The sequence below is a fragment of the Cariama cristata genome, unplaced genomic scaffold, assembly GCF_000690535.1.
Source record: "Cariama cristata isolate BGI_N322 unplaced genomic scaffold, ASM69053v1 scaffold13470, whole genome shotgun sequence".
NCBI lineage: Eukaryota > Metazoa > Chordata > Aves > Cariamiformes > Cariamidae > Cariama > Cariama cristata.
Window position 1 is genome coordinate 3283 of NW_009596486.1, and position 20324 is coordinate 23606.

At 41.3% G+C, this 20324-nt stretch overlaps 1 protein-coding gene across 1 annotated transcript in view; it reads left to right on the top strand.

Moving 5' to 3' along the window:
- Nucleotides 1–1572: 1572 nt before the first annotated feature.
- Nucleotides 1573–20324, top strand: part of ALKBH8 (alkB, alkylation repair homolog 8 (E. coli)) — a 48078-nt gene continuing 29326 nt past the window's right edge. Inside the window, exons 1-6 of the mRNA XM_009706367.1 lie at nucleotides 1573–1704; nucleotides 4126–4366; nucleotides 5404–5535; nucleotides 6406–6501; nucleotides 7908–8012; nucleotides 11844–11914. Coding sequence (XP_009704669.1) covers nucleotides 1573–1704; nucleotides 4126–4366; nucleotides 5404–5535; nucleotides 6406–6501; nucleotides 7908–8012; nucleotides 11844–11914 — 777 coding nt within the window. The remainder of the gene's footprint in view (nucleotides 1705–4125; nucleotides 4367–5403; nucleotides 5536–6405; nucleotides 6502–7907; nucleotides 8013–11843; nucleotides 11915–20324) is intronic.

Genomic DNA, 20324 nt, shown 5'->3' on the forward strand with positions numbered 1-20324 from the left:
AGTTGTGCATGTTGATGATGGTAATGCTGCAGCAGTCACAGGGAATACATACTTACAGCTCCTATGCAAGTCTTGAATATTTTTTATAACGATTTTACTAGCACATTTGTATTTGTTTAAAAGAAAATGTTTGCTAAGTCATTCAATACAAATGAATTCTTTTTTTACCTTTACAATTTTCTTGTGGTACCTCATCATATTATCATGATTGTGTCTGTAGATTAGGTATTGGAAAACATAAGGTGTGCAAGCAGATGACGGACTGTTGGAGCGGTTGACACATTTAAATAAGTACATGTAGTGGTGATTGGCATAGGGTTTTTTGTTTTTTTAAGAAAACAAAACAAAAACATTTTCTGAGGTGAAGAGAGGCTGGAAGGTGGAAGGGTTGTTACCAGATCAATGATAATGAAAGAATGGAAAAGGACAGACAACTGCAGTTGGATTGTCCAGCTGTACTGTTAGGAGGATTTTTAGAAAAAAGAACCCCCTAAAATATGGGTAAGGGATTATGCTATGGGGAGAGAAAAAGGGAAAGGCAAAGTCTAGCCAAATCAATGTCTGGGAGCTTTGTCATAGTCTTATGTGAGGTCTGGACACTTCCCTTGGGTTTGAAGGAAGTGGGAAGGCAGAAGGGAAAAGAAAGTAGGCTCAGAGGGGTGTAGAAAGGTACTGTGCTATCTTGATGTAGTGGTAGGCCAGAAGTGGTAAAAGATGCCCCAGAACCTGGAGAACACCAGTGACCCTTAAGTAACTCACTGGTGGGTAAATGCTGTGTTGCCACTAAATCAGTAGTGTATGTATGTACCCAGTTTTCAGTTCCTTCTCATGACAGGAATGTGATTTGCATGAAGTTTGGCCTTGGGAGATGTGCTAAATGAGGTGTGGAACATCCTGGTTGCTAGTTCTTGGACATCTAAGTGTTGAACACATTTTTCTACTCTTAAAAAAAGCAATTTTTGTCAAATGTCATCTTCACTTGAAAGTGGCAATTAGGAAAAAGGAGCCACATGGGAACAGTTCATCTCCAGCTCAAGCATTCAATGAGGCATGAATAACTTAGAAGCTAAGATGATGCAAATCTTATGGCAGTTTCACATATATTTTTTTCTCTTGTTCTGCTCTGCAGGGACTGTAGAGAGAAGGAAATGAACTGAAACTACTATGTGAAAACAGAAGGGGCAGGCAGGTTAAAAACTGCAAATGGATGTAGTGATACTGTGAATAAAGGAGTGAAGAGGAAGAGAAAAACTAGAAAATGAAACCTAGCATCATGGCAATCTTTATGAAAGCTTTGTTTTTGGGGGGGATCCTATTAATAGAAGAAAGTTTAATAACAGAACTTCAGAGATGGGGGAAAACTATGCTATTGACTGAGGAAGAACATACTCTGTAGACCTAGTTTTGTCAGTCCCAAGTAATTTATAAAGCCTGGAATTATCTAAAGTCCTATTACTATCCTAGAGATGACATATGAGATGGGGAGGCTATCTCTAGGTCAGAGTGAAGTATTTAATTTTTCAAGCAGGACACTTACTATGCGTTGTTACTTCTGCTTCCCAGATTGCCAGCATGGAAGTTAAAACCAGCGAAGATCGTTTGAAAGTCCATAAAATGAAGAAGAAGGTATTGAGGAAGCAGGTCAGAGCTCAGCATACGCTGATGAGACATGAGGGCATTGAGTGCATCTCCCATGCCACACAGGTGACTGATAGTTCTGATTTGATGGTAGTGTGAAAATGCTGCTTATCTCTGTGCTGTTCTCACATAAGCTTTGTCTAAAATGCAGTTCTCCTCCAAAATGCACTTCCTGAGATTGAGGGTTTTCTGTGCCTCTTTGATTTCAAAGCAGAACTGTATTTCAGCAGTTTAATGCCTGTGGAGAGACTTGATGGCCTTTGGATAAGGGTTTTTTTTGTTTTTTTAATCTGAAATAGTAGTTCCTTGGGTTTGGGAGGAGGAGGAAGCATGAGAAATGTTACCTTGTTGAAGTAGGTAAACTTTGCTTTACTTTCTCTGTGTGATTTCTTTTCTTCTCTGGCTTTTAGCTTTTATATTGTTCTTTCTTCTACTTCTCTGTCGGGTTTAATTTGTCTCATCTAAACTCCCTGTTAAAAAAACATGTCTATCTTAGAAATATTTTCCACATTGTTTTCTTCACCTAAATTGACTTAGGCTGTGGTTCTGTGGGAGTTGAACTAATTGACTTGTTCATCTTGATCCTGCAAATTCTTCCCATTCAAATATGGAAACACGAGTTAAACTTCATACTTTTTTGTAACAAAATTGGGCTTAGTCTTCACTCAGATTTCACACCACGTGGACGTATATACAAGGTTGCTGGGTCACTTTAGCATATTGTAAGCTCTTTGGAGCAGGGACTGTGGTTTTTCTAGTGTTGCTTGGAATTTGGCCCATAATCTGGGACTTGTTCCCCTTGACACTGCTCCAAATACCAAATGATCCATCTAATTTATCCAAAGAGTCATTTTGGGGTCCAGCAAGATCCTGGTTGATGACAGAAGATTTGAATAAGTGATGTATCAAACAGTCAGTGCTAGTGATAAACTTTTGTCAAGAATACAGAAAATACTTTCAGGCTTTGTGCAAGAGTTTGATTATATTAAAATTGCTCAGTCAGGGGAACATGATCAGTTGCTGTACGTGCTGCTGTTGTAGTGATGGTCTTTGTAGATGAAGTGCCTGCAGCCAGTGAAAGCATTGGTTTGAGTCTCTGCATTTCCTCTACACACATGGACCTCTCTATTAACAGCATTCTAGAAATTCTTTAGAAAATAACGATAATTATTAATGTAGTCACTTTTGAAAAATGTGATCAGTAACAGACAGCCTGATGCAGTGCTAAGAACAAATGTTAACAGAGCCATTGCAATAGGCATCATCACAGCAGTACTCGCTATATAATTTTAAGTAATCCTTCTCTTCAGTTTTAAACCTAATTTTCTGTCTTTTGGAGAAGTGAAATGCTATAATTTGAAACAATTGAACACTTTCCCAGCTGTCTTCAGAAAAGGTCATAGAACATTTATAGACTTTGAGGAAAAGATTGTCTGAAAGCTTTCTGGAAAGGTAGTATGTGGAGGCAATCTGAGTAAATTGTTGCTAGCTGTTTGGAGTCACTGTTGCTCAATCAGAACTTTAAGACTGCATCCTCATTTGGCCTTAAAAAGGGACTTAAACTTCTTTCAACCACCATGATAAGGTTGAACATCCCGTTATGGCATATAGCTATTTAGATGTCAAAAGAACTTGTTAATTTATTTTGAAAAGGCCTATGTATTTTCAAAAGATATTTCTTGAATAATAGTCCTTTGAAAAGGTCTGTTTTGTTGTTTCTTCTAATATTTGGCACACCAGCAACAGTCCCACAAACTGCATACTCCTTGGTAATTTTGAACATAAATCACTGAAAGTGTAGAATTAAGCAGCTAGGCATTGTGCATGAAGTAATCTGTGTTAACGAAGGATGGGACATAAATCCCTTTTTATAAAAACAAGAGGAAGAATTTTCAGATAAGAGTACTGTAGCAGAACTAGATACTCTGTTTCTAGAGCCTGCTGCTTTGTTTTGGTGAACCTGATGTATGGGGGACATGAGGTGGGACTGGGAGTATCAATCTGTCTATACTTGAAGAGATTCCTTGGCAAAGATGAGAAAACCTTTCTTAAAAAACAATAAATCAGTCTTCAGAGGTTTTTTGTTTGTTTTTGTTAGTGGTAACAAGTCTCTGGAAAAATTCCGTTTTGGAAACCTCCAAAATTATGTGTGCCAGTGTCACTGTTTGCCTGCAGTACACTTGACACACACATGCCAGTTTGAAGCTTAAGCGCTCTTGTAATAGTAACTACCTGCATTAATTGAGGAGTTATCTCCGACAGGGATTGTTGCAACCCTTTCTGCCAGAATATGTGCTGGGCAAACAAAGGTTGCCTTAGCTTCATGTACCAAGCTCATTGAAATATAAATATCTTGTGTGGAATACATAAAAGAGTACTCATGGCCTTAATTTTTCTTTATAGAGCTACTCTCTTTGTAGAATTTTAAATGAACCAACAGTAATCACTAATTCTCCTTTTTTTTTTTTTTAATTCCTCTTCAATTAGAGCCTGGTTATTGCGAATGCTGGTCTTGGTAATGGAATGAGTAGACACCAACTACTCAGGATAGTAGAAGAGTATGGATTGGTGGAAAAACTCTTAATGCCACTGAATAAACCATATTCATTTGTGCAGTATGGGACAACAGAAGAAGCCAAGAAAGCCTTTGATGCCCTTAATGGAAAAGAAGTAACACTGGAAGACTTTGGCCAAAACATTGTTCTATATATTAATTTTGTGGAAAAAGGTATGACTTCTCTGCTGTCCTGTATATTCAATTTCCTGCATACTGCTTCCCTTTGCTTTTACTTCTTAGGTTGTAAATAGCTAAAAGCATGTTAATTTTTGTAAGTAGTCACAGAATGAAAGCCAAACTCTAATATTCAGGAGATAAAATAATCTTTGCTACTTGTATTTCATGATAGCATACTCTAATTTGAACTCCTTTACCTGGAGGCAAAAGGATTTAGGTAGTTTCCAGACCATTCAATACTGCACATGAAGGTTTTGTGATTAAGGAGCTAAACTGGGACCTGGGAGATCTCTGGACAGTTCATTGGATTTCTTGTGTGACCTTAGTGTTGTAATCTCTGTCTCAACTCCAAGAAGGAAAATAGGCACAATGAGACTTCTGGATTTTTTTCCCCCTTTCTCTCCAGGTTTTTTAAATGGGTGACTATAAGCTATTTAATACAAGAACTGTTGCTCTTTCTATGAGCTTTTCTAGTGAAGAGGGTTCCTGGTGTTGGTCTGTTAGCAAATGGTTTTTTTAAGCTATTAGGATAGCAAACTGAATGTCCCTACATCACCAACATTTTGTGTTCACTAGTTATTTCATTATACTCCTCCATATTTGATTACAGTTTCCTTCTCTGGACAGAGAATAATCTGATGATTTGGTAAATCACCAAAGTTCTAGAAAATTAAAATGAAATACAGGTAGAATCCTGAAGTGATCAGGAAGTTTTTTACCATTATTTTGACAGGAAAATCACGAGTGGCTTTGCATTTGAATAGTGTGGAGTTTTGTTGGTCATATGCAGTAAAATTTTTAGAAGGTGCTTTGCGTGATGCAAAACTTGGGCCCTATCCTATTTGTCATACCGAAAAGGGATCATTCATTCATTCACCAAATAAGACCCCAATGAGGGCTCCATTGTATCATTAAAGTGAATATTTCTGCAGCTATACTATATTCTCATACATAGTAAATATCCCTATAGGGAACACATGGTTTTATTCTCTGTGAACAATGACAATGTTCTCTTTTTCCATACACCCTAGTTTTCTGGCAGAATGCTGCTCCTACAAGCTTGCCTCCAGGCCTCATGGTCATTGAAAAAATTATTTCTCCAGAGGAAGAGAGGAGGATGTTGGAAAGTATTGACTGGATAGGAGATGAAGATTCTCAAAATGGTGGGCAAAAACATAGAAATCCAGACCTTCTGTACTTTTATGCTGTTTTTTCGTACAGTTTTGGTTTACAAGAAGTCTACATCTTGGTAAATGTGTTGTTGGAAATCACTGTGTATTTGTTCTTAGTATTTTAGAAATTGGGTCTTATATTGCAAGTGATAAACTCCTGGAGGCAAGTGATTTGAATTGATACTCTGGTATAGATTTACTTGGGTAATATTCCTGCATCCAGAAACAACTAAAGTCTTTTTTAGGTGTCTTACGCCAAGCACAAGACTGTTCTGTGAAGCTTACCTTTGTAATTTGATGTCCAGCTGTGGAGCTGTATCTTCTCTTAAATCAAAAAGAATTCAATGAGACGTGCATTCCAGATGCTTTTGTGCTTTCACTTGAGCTTTGTGGGGTTAAATTTCTTAATAAATGAAATGTTCTTGGAATTCCCCTCAAAGTTTGTGTAAATTTTGTTCCTTGGAATGACATAAAGGGTTATATTGACCTTAGCTAATATATAACTTGATGACTTGTGAAATGAAGGATCCTACTGCATCCCTAGGATATTAATTAAGTGCAAGTTCTGAGATCAAGGCAAGAATAAAGGTGCATTAAACATGGGTCAAGAAAATTGGTACTCTCGACTTCTTGCATATACAAAAACACCTAGAGATTGACTTCTAACAGCAGTGAATGTGATGCTTGATGAAATACAAAAGGTAAGGCAGAAAAATTGTGTGCCATGAAGGACAAGGGTCACATACATTTTTCTAACTGTTAATTAAAGAATGTTTAGGTTTAACAGGTTGGATGGAATAGCAAATTACCTATACTGTTTTATGTAGTCTAATCTTACTCTAAATTTGTATGTTTTTACAGCCCAGAAGACTTTAAAGCATAGAAGAGTAAAACATTTTGGATATGAGTTTTGCTATGATAACAACAATGTTGATAAAGACAAACCTTTACCTGGAGGTGAGAGCTTCCCTATTAAATCATACTTCTTTTGCACTGATGTTTGAACCATTTATGTAAAGCCTTTAAGCCTCACTGAGATACAGATGTGAAGCTCTAATTAAAGGAGAGGCGAGATCCTAATAAAAGGAGAACCTTTGCTGTATCTTAAGCACACACTGAACAGTGTTTTTGAATAAAATCCATTCCAAAGTACTGTGAGTGCTTGAAGCTTGTTTTCCGATCACTTGCAGCCAGGGGTTCCTGCCCTTTTCTTGAGGTCCAGTCAAATAAGACTTTTGGGATTGTAATTCTCATTCTTTTTTAGCTTTTGTTTCATAAAACAATTATGCATTACAAAGTACATACTCATTCGTTTGGGGGTTGTGACGTATATTGCTGTGTATATTTATCTTGACTAGCTTGAAGCTTGCTGGATACACACCAAAATAAAATTTTCTTTGGCCTGAAAGCAATTTTGAAAAGATTTGAATAACTCTTGGAGTTGAAAGCTGTGAGTCAGAGCAAAGCAAGTGAGTCATCTTATAGTCTTAGATTTTAAAATAGTAAAATAGAGGAGTTAAATTCCTATAAAACTTGAAGGTGTTTAAGGTGATGCATGTGTGCTGGGGTGGATGTAGCTTCCAACCGAAGGGTTCTGGCTGCATTACGGTTTTAACAGTGAAGCTATATAATCATAAAAACATTGATATTTGAGCTGTTTTTTAGTCTCACAGCTAGACTAATCTATGTGTGAGAAAAGCATAAACACTTCATTGGGACAGAACAATTAAAAAACAATAGATTCATGGAAGGGCTATTACTAACATGTTTGTGGGTGTTCCCTGCAACAGAATTTTACAGTGAAGTCCTCAGGTAAAATAGCAAACCAAAGATTTGGTGAAGAACTGTAACTTTCATTCCTCTTCCAAGACCAGTTTAACTTCAGCAGATTTTTTTTTTTTTGGTGATACTTAAGCTAAAACAGTAACAGATTTTTAGGGGGTGAATTTTCTAGAGAACTCTCTGCACAACTTCTGACTTCCTGTGTAATAATTTTGCTTCTTGACTGCAAGTTTTTTACTGTAGTTGGCGGAAACTTTGCCTCTGATTTGATATGTTTTTATTTATGTGTAGAGATAGCACAGTTTGCATTTGTAAGGAGCGATCCACTTCTGAATTCAGAGGGCTCGCAGGAATGGCCATTCTGATTGAGAAATGTTATAAATATATCGGACTTGCAGATCAGGCCCCCAATTCTGATGTGTGTGTTACAGCAAATGCAGAGTGATCGTTATTAAAGGTGGACTTACATATCTATGAACCTGTTTCTATGTATTTTGTCCAGTTATATTTATTGTAAAAAAGAAAGGATAAAAATGTAAAAAGCTATCCTGTCTTCCTTATGGTTTTGTTTCTGTAACTAGGTCTTCCTGAAATTTGTGACCTATTCTTGGAGAAGTGCTTGAAGCAGGGATATATCAAACATAAACCGGATCAACTGACTGTAAATCAGTATGAACCTGGACAAGGTAAGGTTATGTGTCCTTCAAAAATTTTGACCTCTTTACTTACATTGTGACTTCACCCTGATAGGCAGCTAAGACCCACACAGCCACTCACTCCCCTTCATTGAGATAGGGGAGAGAACTCGAAAGATGAAAGTGAGAACCCATGGGTTGAGATAAAGACAGTTTAAGTTAAAATTAAAAAAAAGGAAAACAAAACAAATTAAAACAAGTGATGAAAAACTCCCCTGAAACAATTGCTCGCTACCAGCCAACCAGTGCCCAGCCAGTTCCTGAGTAATGGTATCCCTGGTAAACTTCACCCCTAGTTTTATTGCTGAGCATGACGCCGTAAGGTATGGAATATCCCTTGGGTCATGGAGGTCAGCTGTCCTGGCTGTGTCCCCTCCCAAATCCTTGTGCACCCCCGGCCGACATGCTGGCAGGGAAGTGTGAGAACCAGAAAGGACCTTGACTCTGTGTAAGCCCTGCTCAGCAATGACTAAAACATCCCTGTGTTGTGAACACTATTTTGAGCACAAATCCAAAACATAGCCCATACAAGCTACTGTGAAGAAAATTAACTCTGTCCCAGCCAAACTGGTACAATTTCACTGAAAATCAGAAGAGAGTAGCATCTAAATGTGACATGGTGTAGGGACAGGATTTACGCACCTGCTTAGTGTATTCCCTCCATGACCACAGATGCTTTGAATCAAAACTAAAGTCTTCATACTGGTTTCTGAACCTATGAGCTTGTGTTTAGAAGTTAGAAGGATTGTTATTGAAATTGATGGTGTTTCAGTGTCTGAGGCCATTACATGGAAACTAACCATAAAAAGGAAGATAGAGGAGTAAGTAATCATGTTTTGGTTTTGTAGTCAAGTGCATTTTTTCACTCTAAACTCTTCATGCTCCCTGTACTGTGCATTCAGTCATCAGGAAACGACTCTTGCTGTTAGTATATATGATATAATGTTAGTATATGTGATATATGGACTCAAGTATGAGGCAAGCAGCATTCCCTTATCTGAGGAATAAGAAGTTACTCTTTTTCTGTAATCTTTCCCAGACTGGAGACATCTGAAGAGAAATTTGCTTCTAATCGTACCTCTAGGGAATAAATCATGTGCTGTGCTTTTTACTAAGGCCAGTCACCAAGGCTAAGTATCTGGCTGGCTTTCTAGAGTGGATCTCTCTTTTGTCCTTAGGAAGAAAGGACAGCAGCTTTTCTTTCAGAATTAATGACTGCCAGCTAATACAGTGTCTGCCAAACAAGGGTCTGAAAAGCTGATCCTATTTGTTTATGTATCTGACAATCTGTTAAATTGATAGCAGTCATGTACTTCTGACTGGGATGTCAGAGGAGATTGGTTAGAATTGTACATTTCTATTGAGAACAGAAGCAGATTTTATTTTAAAATAACAAACCCAAAGCAAAATACCATTTCTTAAGTGGAAATTCTTAGGATATGAATGAGCAGAGTGCGGTCAGATTAATACCTTTAGTATCTGTGTTCTGAGCCAGACTGTCACTGGAAATTACACTTGAGGTTTTAAAAAGTGATTGACTTCAGGTATCTAAGCTGTAGGGGCCACACTTAAGACACATTAGATTCCTTTTCGAGGGCACTTTTTTCATTTAAGGTCCTAATAATGTTTAAAGTTGCAGCTCTATACTTGAAAGTTACCATCCATTTTTGAATGCTTATGTAACTGTCTCTTACTATGTGCTACATATATGGAGTATAAACAGCAGGTAGGGAGGTCAGTGTGGTCTTGACTAATTATCTGAGTGATGCTGAAGAAGAGCAGTCGGTGTTCTGTTGCACAGTGAATTGCACTGACTTCAGTGTGCATCTGGAAGGCTGAGTTTCAGTACTTTATACTGAGGCAAAGTTATGAGCAAACACAGGTATGTGTCCTTGGTTTTCCAGTCTCGCTGATTTTTCTATCAGATTAAATGCTGACCTCATAAAACACTTGTATTGCTTTCAGTGAAACTAATGGAATTCAGCATATTTACATCTGGAGGTAAAATCTAGCATATGATAAGAGCCCTTTTATAGGGCTGACTGACACTGTTAGGAAAAAATGTTTTCAGCTCAGGTATTCAGTAATGTCCAAAATGAACGTGAGTAGAGTTTTTAATAAGGAAATATAACTGTTTTAGTTTGGATTACATAGGAGTTACTCTCTCTGGGCCTCCTATGGTGTCAAAAGGAAGGTGTAGTCGCAGTTCTCCCAAGCTGTCTGCTGGCTTTGCTCCACTGTTGACTACAGTTCCCCACCATGTGGTGAGATCTTGCTGTGGCATGCACAGTGCTCTTTCAGCACTTGGTGTTAAAAATGTTGGTGTTAAAAAAACTCCCCCCATGATCTGCGGGGAATGGCGGTTTCTTTCCAATTAGCAGATCTGAAAGAAAAAAAAAATAAATTACTGTCTCTTCGGCAATTCTCAGCTATGTTGCATGTGGGTTGAGGCAATCCCAAGCACAAATACAGGCTGGGTGGAGAATGAATCAAGACCAGCCCTGAGGAGAAGGACTTGGGGGTGTTGGTTGATGAGAAGCTCACCAGGACCCAGCAATGTGTGCTGGCAGCCCAGAAAGCCAGCCGTGTCCTGGGCTCCATCCAAAGCAGCGTGGCCAGCAGGTCGAGGGAGGGGATTCTGCCCCTCTGCCCCGCTCTGGTGAGACCCCCCTGCAGTACTGCCTTCAGCTCTGGGGTCCTCAGCACAAGAAGGACAGGGACCTGTTGGAGAGAGTCCAGAGGAGGCCATGAAGATGATCCGAGGGCTGGAGCACCTGTGCTGTGAGGACAGGCTGAGAGAGTTGGGGTTGTTCAGCCTGGAGAAGAGAAGGCTCCAGGCAGACCTCAGAACAGCCTTCCAGTACCTAAAGGGGCCGACAAGAAAGGTGGGGAGGGACTTTTGACAAGGGCATGGAGTGACAGGACAAGGGGCAATGGCTTTAAACTGGAAGAGGGAAGATTTAGGTGAGATATTAAGAAGAAATTCTTTACTGTGAGGGTGGTGAGACAGTGGCACAGGTTACCCAGAGAAGCTGCCCCATCCCTGGAAGTGTTTGAGGCTATGTTGGATGGGCTTTGAGCAACCTGGTGTGGTGGGAGGTGTCTCTGCCCATGGCAGGGGGGTTGGAACTAGGTGGTCTTTAAGATTCCTTTCAACCAAATAATTCTAGAGTTCTGTGTGTGTTTACTCATACACACACCAACAGATGTACTACCCAGGGGCTAGCCTAGCAATGGTGTGTGGAGTTCTGGGAAGTGCAAAGCAGAGGCAGAGTTTGACCCTGACAGAGCCTGCATTCGTGGTAGTAGGTGCTAATTCTGAAGCTGAGACCCTTAGCACACTCATTTGCTTAGCAATAGAGGGAGTAGTTGAGATGACTTCTCTCTGAAAAGAGTGAGGGAGAAATACACGATCATGGATGAACTAAGGCCTAAAATCACATAACGTAGCATAACTGTTCGTGCCAAGTGCTAAACTGCCTAAGGGGAGAGCAGTTGGTGATTTCAGCTGCTCTCTGCAGCAAGGAGAGCATTTGGAGTCTTCAGAGGGTGACTGAGGCCTTTGGATGCCCTGATCTGTCTTCTAGATATTTCTGCTTATTATACAGGGTGCTTGTGGTAACTGTGTACATCTGATTTACATGCCCAAATTAGATAATTGTCCTGAATTTCTTTGGAAGGCAACTCCTTTGTTTATGGTAAGTTTTGTTCAGCTGTACATCCTGGTTTTCGGTATGGACATTTGTGGAAATAGAGCTTGCTAACAGAGATAACACTCTATTACTATTGTTGTACTGACCTTTTTGTTTTTTTCTTATGCAGGAATTCCTCCTCATATTGATACACATTCTGCTTTTGAGGATGAAATAATCTCTCTCAGTTTAGGAGCTGAGGTAAACTTAATGTTTATGTGTGTTTTGTTGATGCTTTACTGAGCAGTTTTATATTTATATAGTTTAGTGCAAGTCAACTTGATTTTCCTTGGTGTCTGTTCACACTCATCTGAGTTTAATATCCAGCATGTAAGGTAGTGTGATGTGCTAATTAAGTAGCTACAATAAGATGTTGTCACTGGAAGATTTGCGAGTGATATCAGTGATACCTTGTTTTTAAATCTTAGTATCCAGGTCTCACATCAGTGTTCCTTTCAAGGCCAGGCTGGATGGGGCTTTGAGCAGCCTGGTCTAGTGGAAGGTGTCCTTGCCCATGGCAGGGGTTTGGAACTGGATGGGCTTTAAGGTCCCTTCCAACCCAAACCATTCTATGATTTTTTCATTTTGTATTCATCTTAGAAAGCGTATCACTCCTGGTTATGTTCCTGCTTCTGTTTTTCCCTGTGTCATTCCCTGTTTCCTCTGGTGTGCATAAGCCTCCCATTGTTTTTGTATTCAGTACGTTTACAGTAGGCTAAAGTAGGTGTATTACTTGTAGAAGATCCAGTCCAAGTCTGAACCCTACTAAGCTAGTTGTGGTGCAGGCAGAGGTAAACTCTGATCTCACAAGCTTCCAACGTATGCAGAGGATGTAGACAGTGAGAAAGGAGATGGAAGAACTATGGACTAGCATGAAGTCACGGAACATAGGAAGAGTAGGGCTGAAAACAGTCCATATCACCTAGTTTCACTGCTCTGATTGTGTCTTTCCTTTTACTCTATTTGGATTCATCTGCATCTGTGCCCATCCATGTTTTACAAATTTAGTGTTACTGTCTCTGCCTTAAGCGCTACTGCAGCAAGTGTTTGCTACTTGGCCTTATGTATTGGGTTTGCGTGGCAAGGTTTTGGTACCAGAGGGGCTACAGGGGTGGCTTCTGTGAGAAGCTGCTGGAAGTTTCCCCCATGTCTGATGGAGCCAACACCAGCCGAGACCCCACCCTGCCACTGAACAAGCCCAACCCCACCAGCCACTGAAGTAGCGCCTCAGGGAGAGCAGAGTTAAGAAGGCGGGGGGAACTGTGCAACAGCAGCTGGAGGAGTGAGACTGTGTGGTAGCAGCAGCCCTGCAGCCCCCAGGTGAGTGCAGCAGGAGGAGGAGGTGCTGCAGACCCGGAGCAGAGATTCCCCCCAGCCCCTGGTGCAGCCCACAGTGAGGCCGGCTGTCCCCCGGCAGCCCACGGAGGACCACGCTGGAGCAGATCCCCACCTGCAGACCAGGGAAGGGACCCACGCTGGAGCTGTGCGTGAAGAACTGCAGCCCGTGGGAAGGACCCACGTTGGAGAATTCCATGGAGGGGCAGAGGGTGAGGAGTCCTGTCCTGAGGAGGAAGGAGCGACAGAGGCAAGGGGTGATGAACTGACCTCAACCCCCATTCCCCGTCCCCCGTGCCACTTGAGGAGGAGGGAGAGAAAATTGGGAGTGAAGTTGAGCCTGGGAAGAAGGGAGGGGGTGGGGGAAGGTGTTTTAAGATTTGGGCTTATTTCTCATTATCCTGCTCTGGTAATAAATTAAACTAACTTCCCCAAGTCAAGTCTGTTTTGCTCGTGACAGTAATTGGCGAGTGATCTCTCCATGTCTGTATCTTGACCCACCAGCCTTTCGTTGTATTCTCTCCCCTGTTCAGTTGAGGAAGGGGAGTGATAGAGCAGCTTTGGTGGGCACCTGGTGTCCTGCAGGGGCAGCCCACCACACCTTCCCATCTTCCTATGCATTTCTTGAGAGCGTATTCTACATGTCTGCAAGGCCTGCTTCCATTGCTGTCTTGGACTTTCTGTGACAGGGAGTTACATCTATTGCTGTGTGTTCCCATGGTACTGGATAACTAGAAGCTTAACAAGGTTAAGAACAGATTATTGTGGTGGGTCATAAAGATTTGACTTTTGAATCTTTCCATTGAAAAACTATGAATGCTGTATGAGAATGATCTAACCTGCTACTCGTTTTTTCTGGCAGCCATGTGTAGATGACAGATGTGTTTGCTTATAGAGTTGTACATATATTACCAGTAGTGGTCTCCTATTACAAAACAACAACTTTGATTATTGCTCTGTTTGTCTTACTCTTTAGGCAGAGAGCGCAACATGGCTGGATATTCAGAGCACTGACATTTTTTGAATCTTTAGTCTGGGCTTTGGCATCAACTTCCTCTTTTCTTGCAAGTTGTGTAGTGGATGTGGAGCTCCTGGGGCTAGCGGTGAGTCTAAGGAAGGATAGCTTTTTCATTAACATGTGTGGCAGTGGCACATCTGTGTTCTTGGTTGCTTGAAAGAGGGATGTCAGTGTTGCCAGTCCTCTCAGCCTGACCATGGATGTATTTGTCCACCATTCACAAAAGCATCCACCCTAGACTAGGAACATCTGGGATTAGTTGTGAGGGGGTTATTGCACAGTAGAGTTCTTGCTACTTTTGTTTTGGTATCTCCCAATCTAGGGGCTACTTCCTCATGTGGCTTCTGCACTTAGCATTGTCTGAGAGAGCGTGTTCTCCTCTGTTCAACTGCAGTGTTGTCTTTAATGGTGCCAACACCTCCATGCTAGGTAGCACATGGGAACATCCATTTCTTTCACGCAGTTTCTCTGGAAGGGCTCTAATTGATCTTCTGTGCAGTTTATCTATCGTAAGTTGAATTTTTCTAGTACACGCCGAGCATTCAGAGCAGCACAGGAGCAGTAGATGACCCTAACTTACAGCTGTTCCTATGTTGATCTTGTAAATGGAAAAAAAAGTTACTTTAGCTTACTTTATAAAAACTATATTGGTGCTGTAATTTCACATATTCTGCCTCAGTCTGTAGCCCCAGGCTTTCTTACCCATTCCATTTCAATTAAAAGGGCTGACTGGCACAGATGCTCTGTTACCTCACTGATGAGGCACCATAGGCAGTGCATTTCTAGATGATTATATTACAGCACACCTTTGTGATGGTCTCAGAGATGGCCAAAAGCAGAGTGATTTTAATCACCTGAGAAATACAAACCTTTCTGGGAAGTGGACTACCTGGAGCATTATGGTGCTGTTAAAAATTGGAAAGTGTACATTTCAATCAGGAAAACAGCCAGACTTGGGCTGGTTCTAGATATTTCAGGCATTGGATACAGTCTGTTAGCTCCCAAGTTTCAATGCCTTTTCCTCATGGGTCATTAATGCACTTTTCAGGGGCAGACAATCAAAGCACACTTGTAGTAAAACAAGCCAGTGACCCATGAAATACTGCGTTATTTAATGGCTTTTCTTTGTGGTACTTTTACAAATTTTTATGATTTCTTCCATGTGGTTTTGTGCACTTAGCTCTTAATCTGATTTTAAAATGTAAATATCAGTTGCAGTAGTATGCGAGTTAGCTATTTTAGAGTGAAGCCCCCTACTCTATTCCCATTAAAGCTTACCATGTACAAATTTTACACACTCTGATAATAAATAATTGGAGCTACATACACAGCAGCAAACTTTGGTATCTGTTTCTTCTTCTCTCTATAGTGTGACTTCTTTTTGTCACCTGAATAAATTAGGCTGTAACGTAATGGAAAACATACATAAACAAAGTCCTATGTCTTATCCTTTCTTTATTCTCCTCAACAGTAAATACACACATTTAAATAAAAAATACCATAAAGAAATAACCTTGCAACCCAACTGGTTCTGTAGCCTATTTTGGAAGTTGGCTAACCAGACACTTCAGAGGAAGAAAAGAAAGCAGAATGCCTCACAGTTTATTCTTGTACTAAGTCATGGAAAGAGCTTTTTTTTTTGATTGTTTGTATGCTTGTCCTTCCAGGATCTGAGTTAGGCAGATTCCAGTAACTAGTAATTGAAATAAATGCTCTAGCTTATGAAAAAAGTCTGTGGCAGAGCAGGGAACTAAACACAAGTGCCTTCCTAGCCTGGTGCCTTAGTTATCAGCATAGGTTCTCAAACTTTTTATATCATCTTCACAGAACCACAGAATTGTTTAGGTTGGAAGGGACCTCTTGAGGTCATCTGGTCCAAGATCCCCTGCTCAAGCGGGGTCTGCTGAAGCAGGTTGTTCAAGACCGTGTCCAGTTTTGTTTCAAATATCTCTGCAGATAGAGACTCCAGAACCTCTTTGAGCAACCTGTTCTGGTGTTTGTCCTCTGTCACAGTAAAAAAATCTGTTTTCTCATGTTCATATGGAATTGTGGGTTTTAAATTGTGCCCATTATCTCTTCTGCTGTTGGTGGACACTACTAGGAAGAATCTGTCTACTTCATTCTCTCCCATCAGGTATTTGTACACACTGATAAGAGACATCTTATCTCAGCCTGAGCCATCTCTTCTCCAAGCTGGTCAGTCCGAGCCCTCTCAGCATGTCATAAAAAGATGGTCCTTAACCATTTTCTTGGCCCTATGCTGGACTTGCTCCAGTAACTCCATGTCTTTCTCGTAGTGGGAAGCCCAGTCCAGTCCTAGTACTGGACACAGTGCTCTAGATGCATCCTCCCCAGTGCTAAGCAGAGAGGAAGGATCATGTCCCTTGACCTGCTGGCAGTGCTCTCCCTGATGTAACCCAGGAGGCTGTTGGCCTTTTTTTCTGCAAGAGTGCACTGGTAGCTCATGTTCAACTTCTTGTCCACCAGGACCCCAAGGTCCTTTTTGGCAAAGCTGCTTTCTAGCTGATCAGCCCCCAGCATGTAGTGATGCATGACATTATTCCTGACCAAGTGCAGGACTTTGCACTTCCATTTGTTGGACTTCATGAGATTCCTGTTGGCAGCAGTTCTCCAGCCTGTCCAGGTCCCTCTGAATGACAGCACAACCATCTGGTGTATCAGCTACTCTTCCTGGTTTTGTAGTGTCAGTAAACTTGCTGAGGGTGTGCTCTGCCCTGTCATCCAGGTTGGTAATGAAGACGTTAAAGTGTTAGCCCCGGTATCACCCACTAGGCTACTCCACTAGTGACATGTCTCCAACTGCACTTTGTGCTGCTGCCATCTTCAGTGATACCTTGCAGCCTAAATCACTCTATTTAGAGTCAGTCTTCTCAGTGGCAAATGAATTTATCCTGTAACAAAGCACTTTGTACTGTTTTGTAGAGGAATTTCTTGTAAGTCTACTTTGTTTCTGCAAACTTGATTTATGTTGAAAAAGAAATAGTTATTGGCATGTGGCATATATGTTCATTTTAAATATGAACAAACCACCTTGAGAAGAAAATAAGGAGATGATTCTTCACAACACTGCATTTGCCTTACATCAGATAACCTACAGCAATCCCAGTTGTTACACTTGTATGAAATGAGGTGGAAACGTAGGTGTGAGATTCTCTTTGCTATGTCAGTCCCATGGAACAGCTTTGTCAAGTGGCACAGAGAAACCAAGTGGCTCAATTTTGTTCTAGTTGGTGCAATATGTTGTGTTTTGGGGAGTTTATAAGACAGATTAAACTTGAAGGAGAAAAATCTTACTATTACTTTGCACTGCTGCCTAGCTTATAAATGATTTGAGGGCAAAGCAGTGAGACAGGCGATGTGTCTTGTCCCATAATACTCCAGGAAAAGTGAGAGCCTTGGGCTGATCACTTCTCTGGTTTTGACCTGTTTCTTTGGCATCTCCTGGGAAACTGCAGAATAAAGTGAGACTTCCAGAATGTCCTGTGGGCTTGTAATGGCATTTTATAAACCACCACACTCACCCTTCCTTTATAGGAGCTGATACACTGAAAATACTAATGAATATCAGTTTCAATATTGTGCTATTGAATACAACTTTCTTGAATTCAGGAGTTGTCATAGTAGGAGAAGAAAGGCAATGAGGGATAAATTGGTTCAGAGTGATTTTCATTAAAGTTAATGGCAAACTATATGTCCTGTGTCCATGAATTTGAACAAAGTACTGCAAAACAGGGAACATTTTTTTCTGTTGAGAATTTTCTGTTTTTATTTGAGTTAGGTGTTATTTTCAGTGCTTCCATTTGGTGTCTCTAAAGATATGTAATTTTACAGTATTTCATCTTGGGAGCCTTGCCAAGTTTGCAGCTGTCTCAAAAAATCCTAGTTAAAGCCTGTGTCAAATTTCCTTTTGCAGGTTTGCAGCAGGAGCTTGATCAATATTGAGATTTCTGTTTTTCCACTTTTCCTAATTTGCCATTTTACATGCTGTCATGTAAGCCCTGATTCATTAGAGTTTTAGAAATACAGAGGTAGCATTTCTATAATGAGCTAAGTAGTGCTATGAGCGTATCCAACCCATAAAAGAGTTTTCCCTCCGTGGCTGCAGATCTTACCCCCAACAAACAGCTCGTGACACCCTGCAGTCCCTCCTCGGCAGCTCTGCCCCATTCTGTCCAAGACTGCTGTGGGGCATCTGCTGCCCCATGCCAGAGGGTGAAGCGCAGTCACAGTTTTCCTGAAGGATGTGTTGTGTTGGCACCGTACTGTGATTTATGTTGTTCTATCCCATTTTCTTAATATCCAGCCTTGATGTGGAAGCCCCAGGCTTATAGAATCATAGAATGCTTTGGGTTGGAAGGGACCTTTAAGGGTCATTCAGTCCAACCCCCCTGCAATGAGCAGGGACATCTCCAACTCAGGTTGCTCAGAGCCCCGTCCAACCTGACCGTGAATGTTTCCAGGGATGAGGCACCTACCACTTCTCTGGGCAACCTGTTAGTGTTTCACAACCCCCATTGTGAAAAATTTCTTCCTTATATCTAGTTTGAATCTATCTTCCTTTAGTTTATAACCATTACTCCTTGTCCTGTTGCAACAGACCTTGCTAAAAAGTCTCTCCCCATCTTTCTTATAAGCCCCCTTTAGGTACTGGAAGGCTGCTCAAAGGTCTCCCCAGAGCCTTCTCTTCTCCAGGCTGAACAACCCCAACTCAGCCTTTCCTCATAGGAGAGATGTTCAAGCCCTCAGATCATCTTTGTGGCCTCCTCTGGACAAAACCACACAGGCCCACTTCTCAAGCTTGTCCAGGTCCCTCTGGATGGCATCCCATACCTCCGGCGTGTCAACTGTACTGCTGAGCTTGGTATTCTCTGCAAACTTTCTGAGGGTGCATTCAATCCTGCTGTGTCATTGATGAAGATATTAAACAGTGCTGGTCTCAGTACAGACTCCTGAGGGACACCACTTGTCACTGATCTCCTTCAGGACATCGAGCCATTGACCAATACCCTCTGGATGTGACCATCCAACCAATTTGTTACCCAGCAAACAGTCCACCCATCAAATCCATATCTCTCCAGTTTAGAGAGAAGGATGCTGTGGGGGACTGTGTAAAAGGCCTTATGGAAGTCCAGATAGATGACATCCATAGCTCTTACCTTGTCCACTGATGTGGTCATGCCATCACAGAAGGACACTAGGTTGATCAGGCAGGAGTAGTTGCCATACACCACCACAAGTATCTCTTCCGTCCTTTCTCCTCCTTCTCCTTCAACCATGACTCCTGTAGAAAAACTCTTCTGCTAAAAGGCCATTACAGGATCTGAACTGCTTCAGGAAAGAAATTCATCATTTATTGAATGATATCTGTTTGGGAAGAGGTTGGACTTCACCTGACTGCCATGACGTTTCAAATACCATGGAGAATGGCTTGGCAACTGCATCAGCCAATTCCCTCTGGACTCTGGGATGCATCTCATCAGGTCCTATAGACTTGTGTATGTTCAGGTTCCCCAAGTGGTCATTCCTCAGACTTGTCATTATCTTCTCCTTAGCTTCTGCTTTTACCTCGAGTGCCTTATGCTGCTGCCTATCCCTGTGCCTTGGCCTGGCAGAAAGCTGGTATAAACACCGAGAACTACGGTGATGCTCTGGCCAGTCCCCTGACCTAATGCCTGCAAAAGCAAAGCTTCAGGGGTTCGGTATAAACACCGAGAACTATGGTGATGCTCTGGCCAGTCCCCTGACCCAATGCCTGCAAAAGCAAAGCTTCAGGGGTTTGTGTCAGATTTGTGGCTCGGTTAAACAGTGGGGTTGTGTGTGGATCATCCTTGACCTCTGCCTAATGTCTGTTCATCTGAACACATGTTCATCATGTCTTAGCCTCCAGATATTAAGTGCCTTGATCTGTAAAGAAAAGCTGTGACACTCTTAAGCCTGGAAAGCAGAGCGATGTTACAAAGAACAACTCTGCCAGACTGTTTGAAATATGTATGACTGATGGTTGTCCTAGAACTGATAGAATGAGGTACGGTGCTATTACTCATCTCTCAGGCTGATAGTTGACAATTTTTCTGGTACTTTTGCTTCTTATCTGTTGATCTATTTCTAATCTGTCTTGGTTAACAAACAGAACCCTGTAGCTGCTGTAGCAGCAGCTGTTTCTGTAATAGCTGCTTGAGAGATTTTATCAGAAGCCTTTAGAAAGTCTAGATTGTACCTAGCCTTTGACGGTTAGCA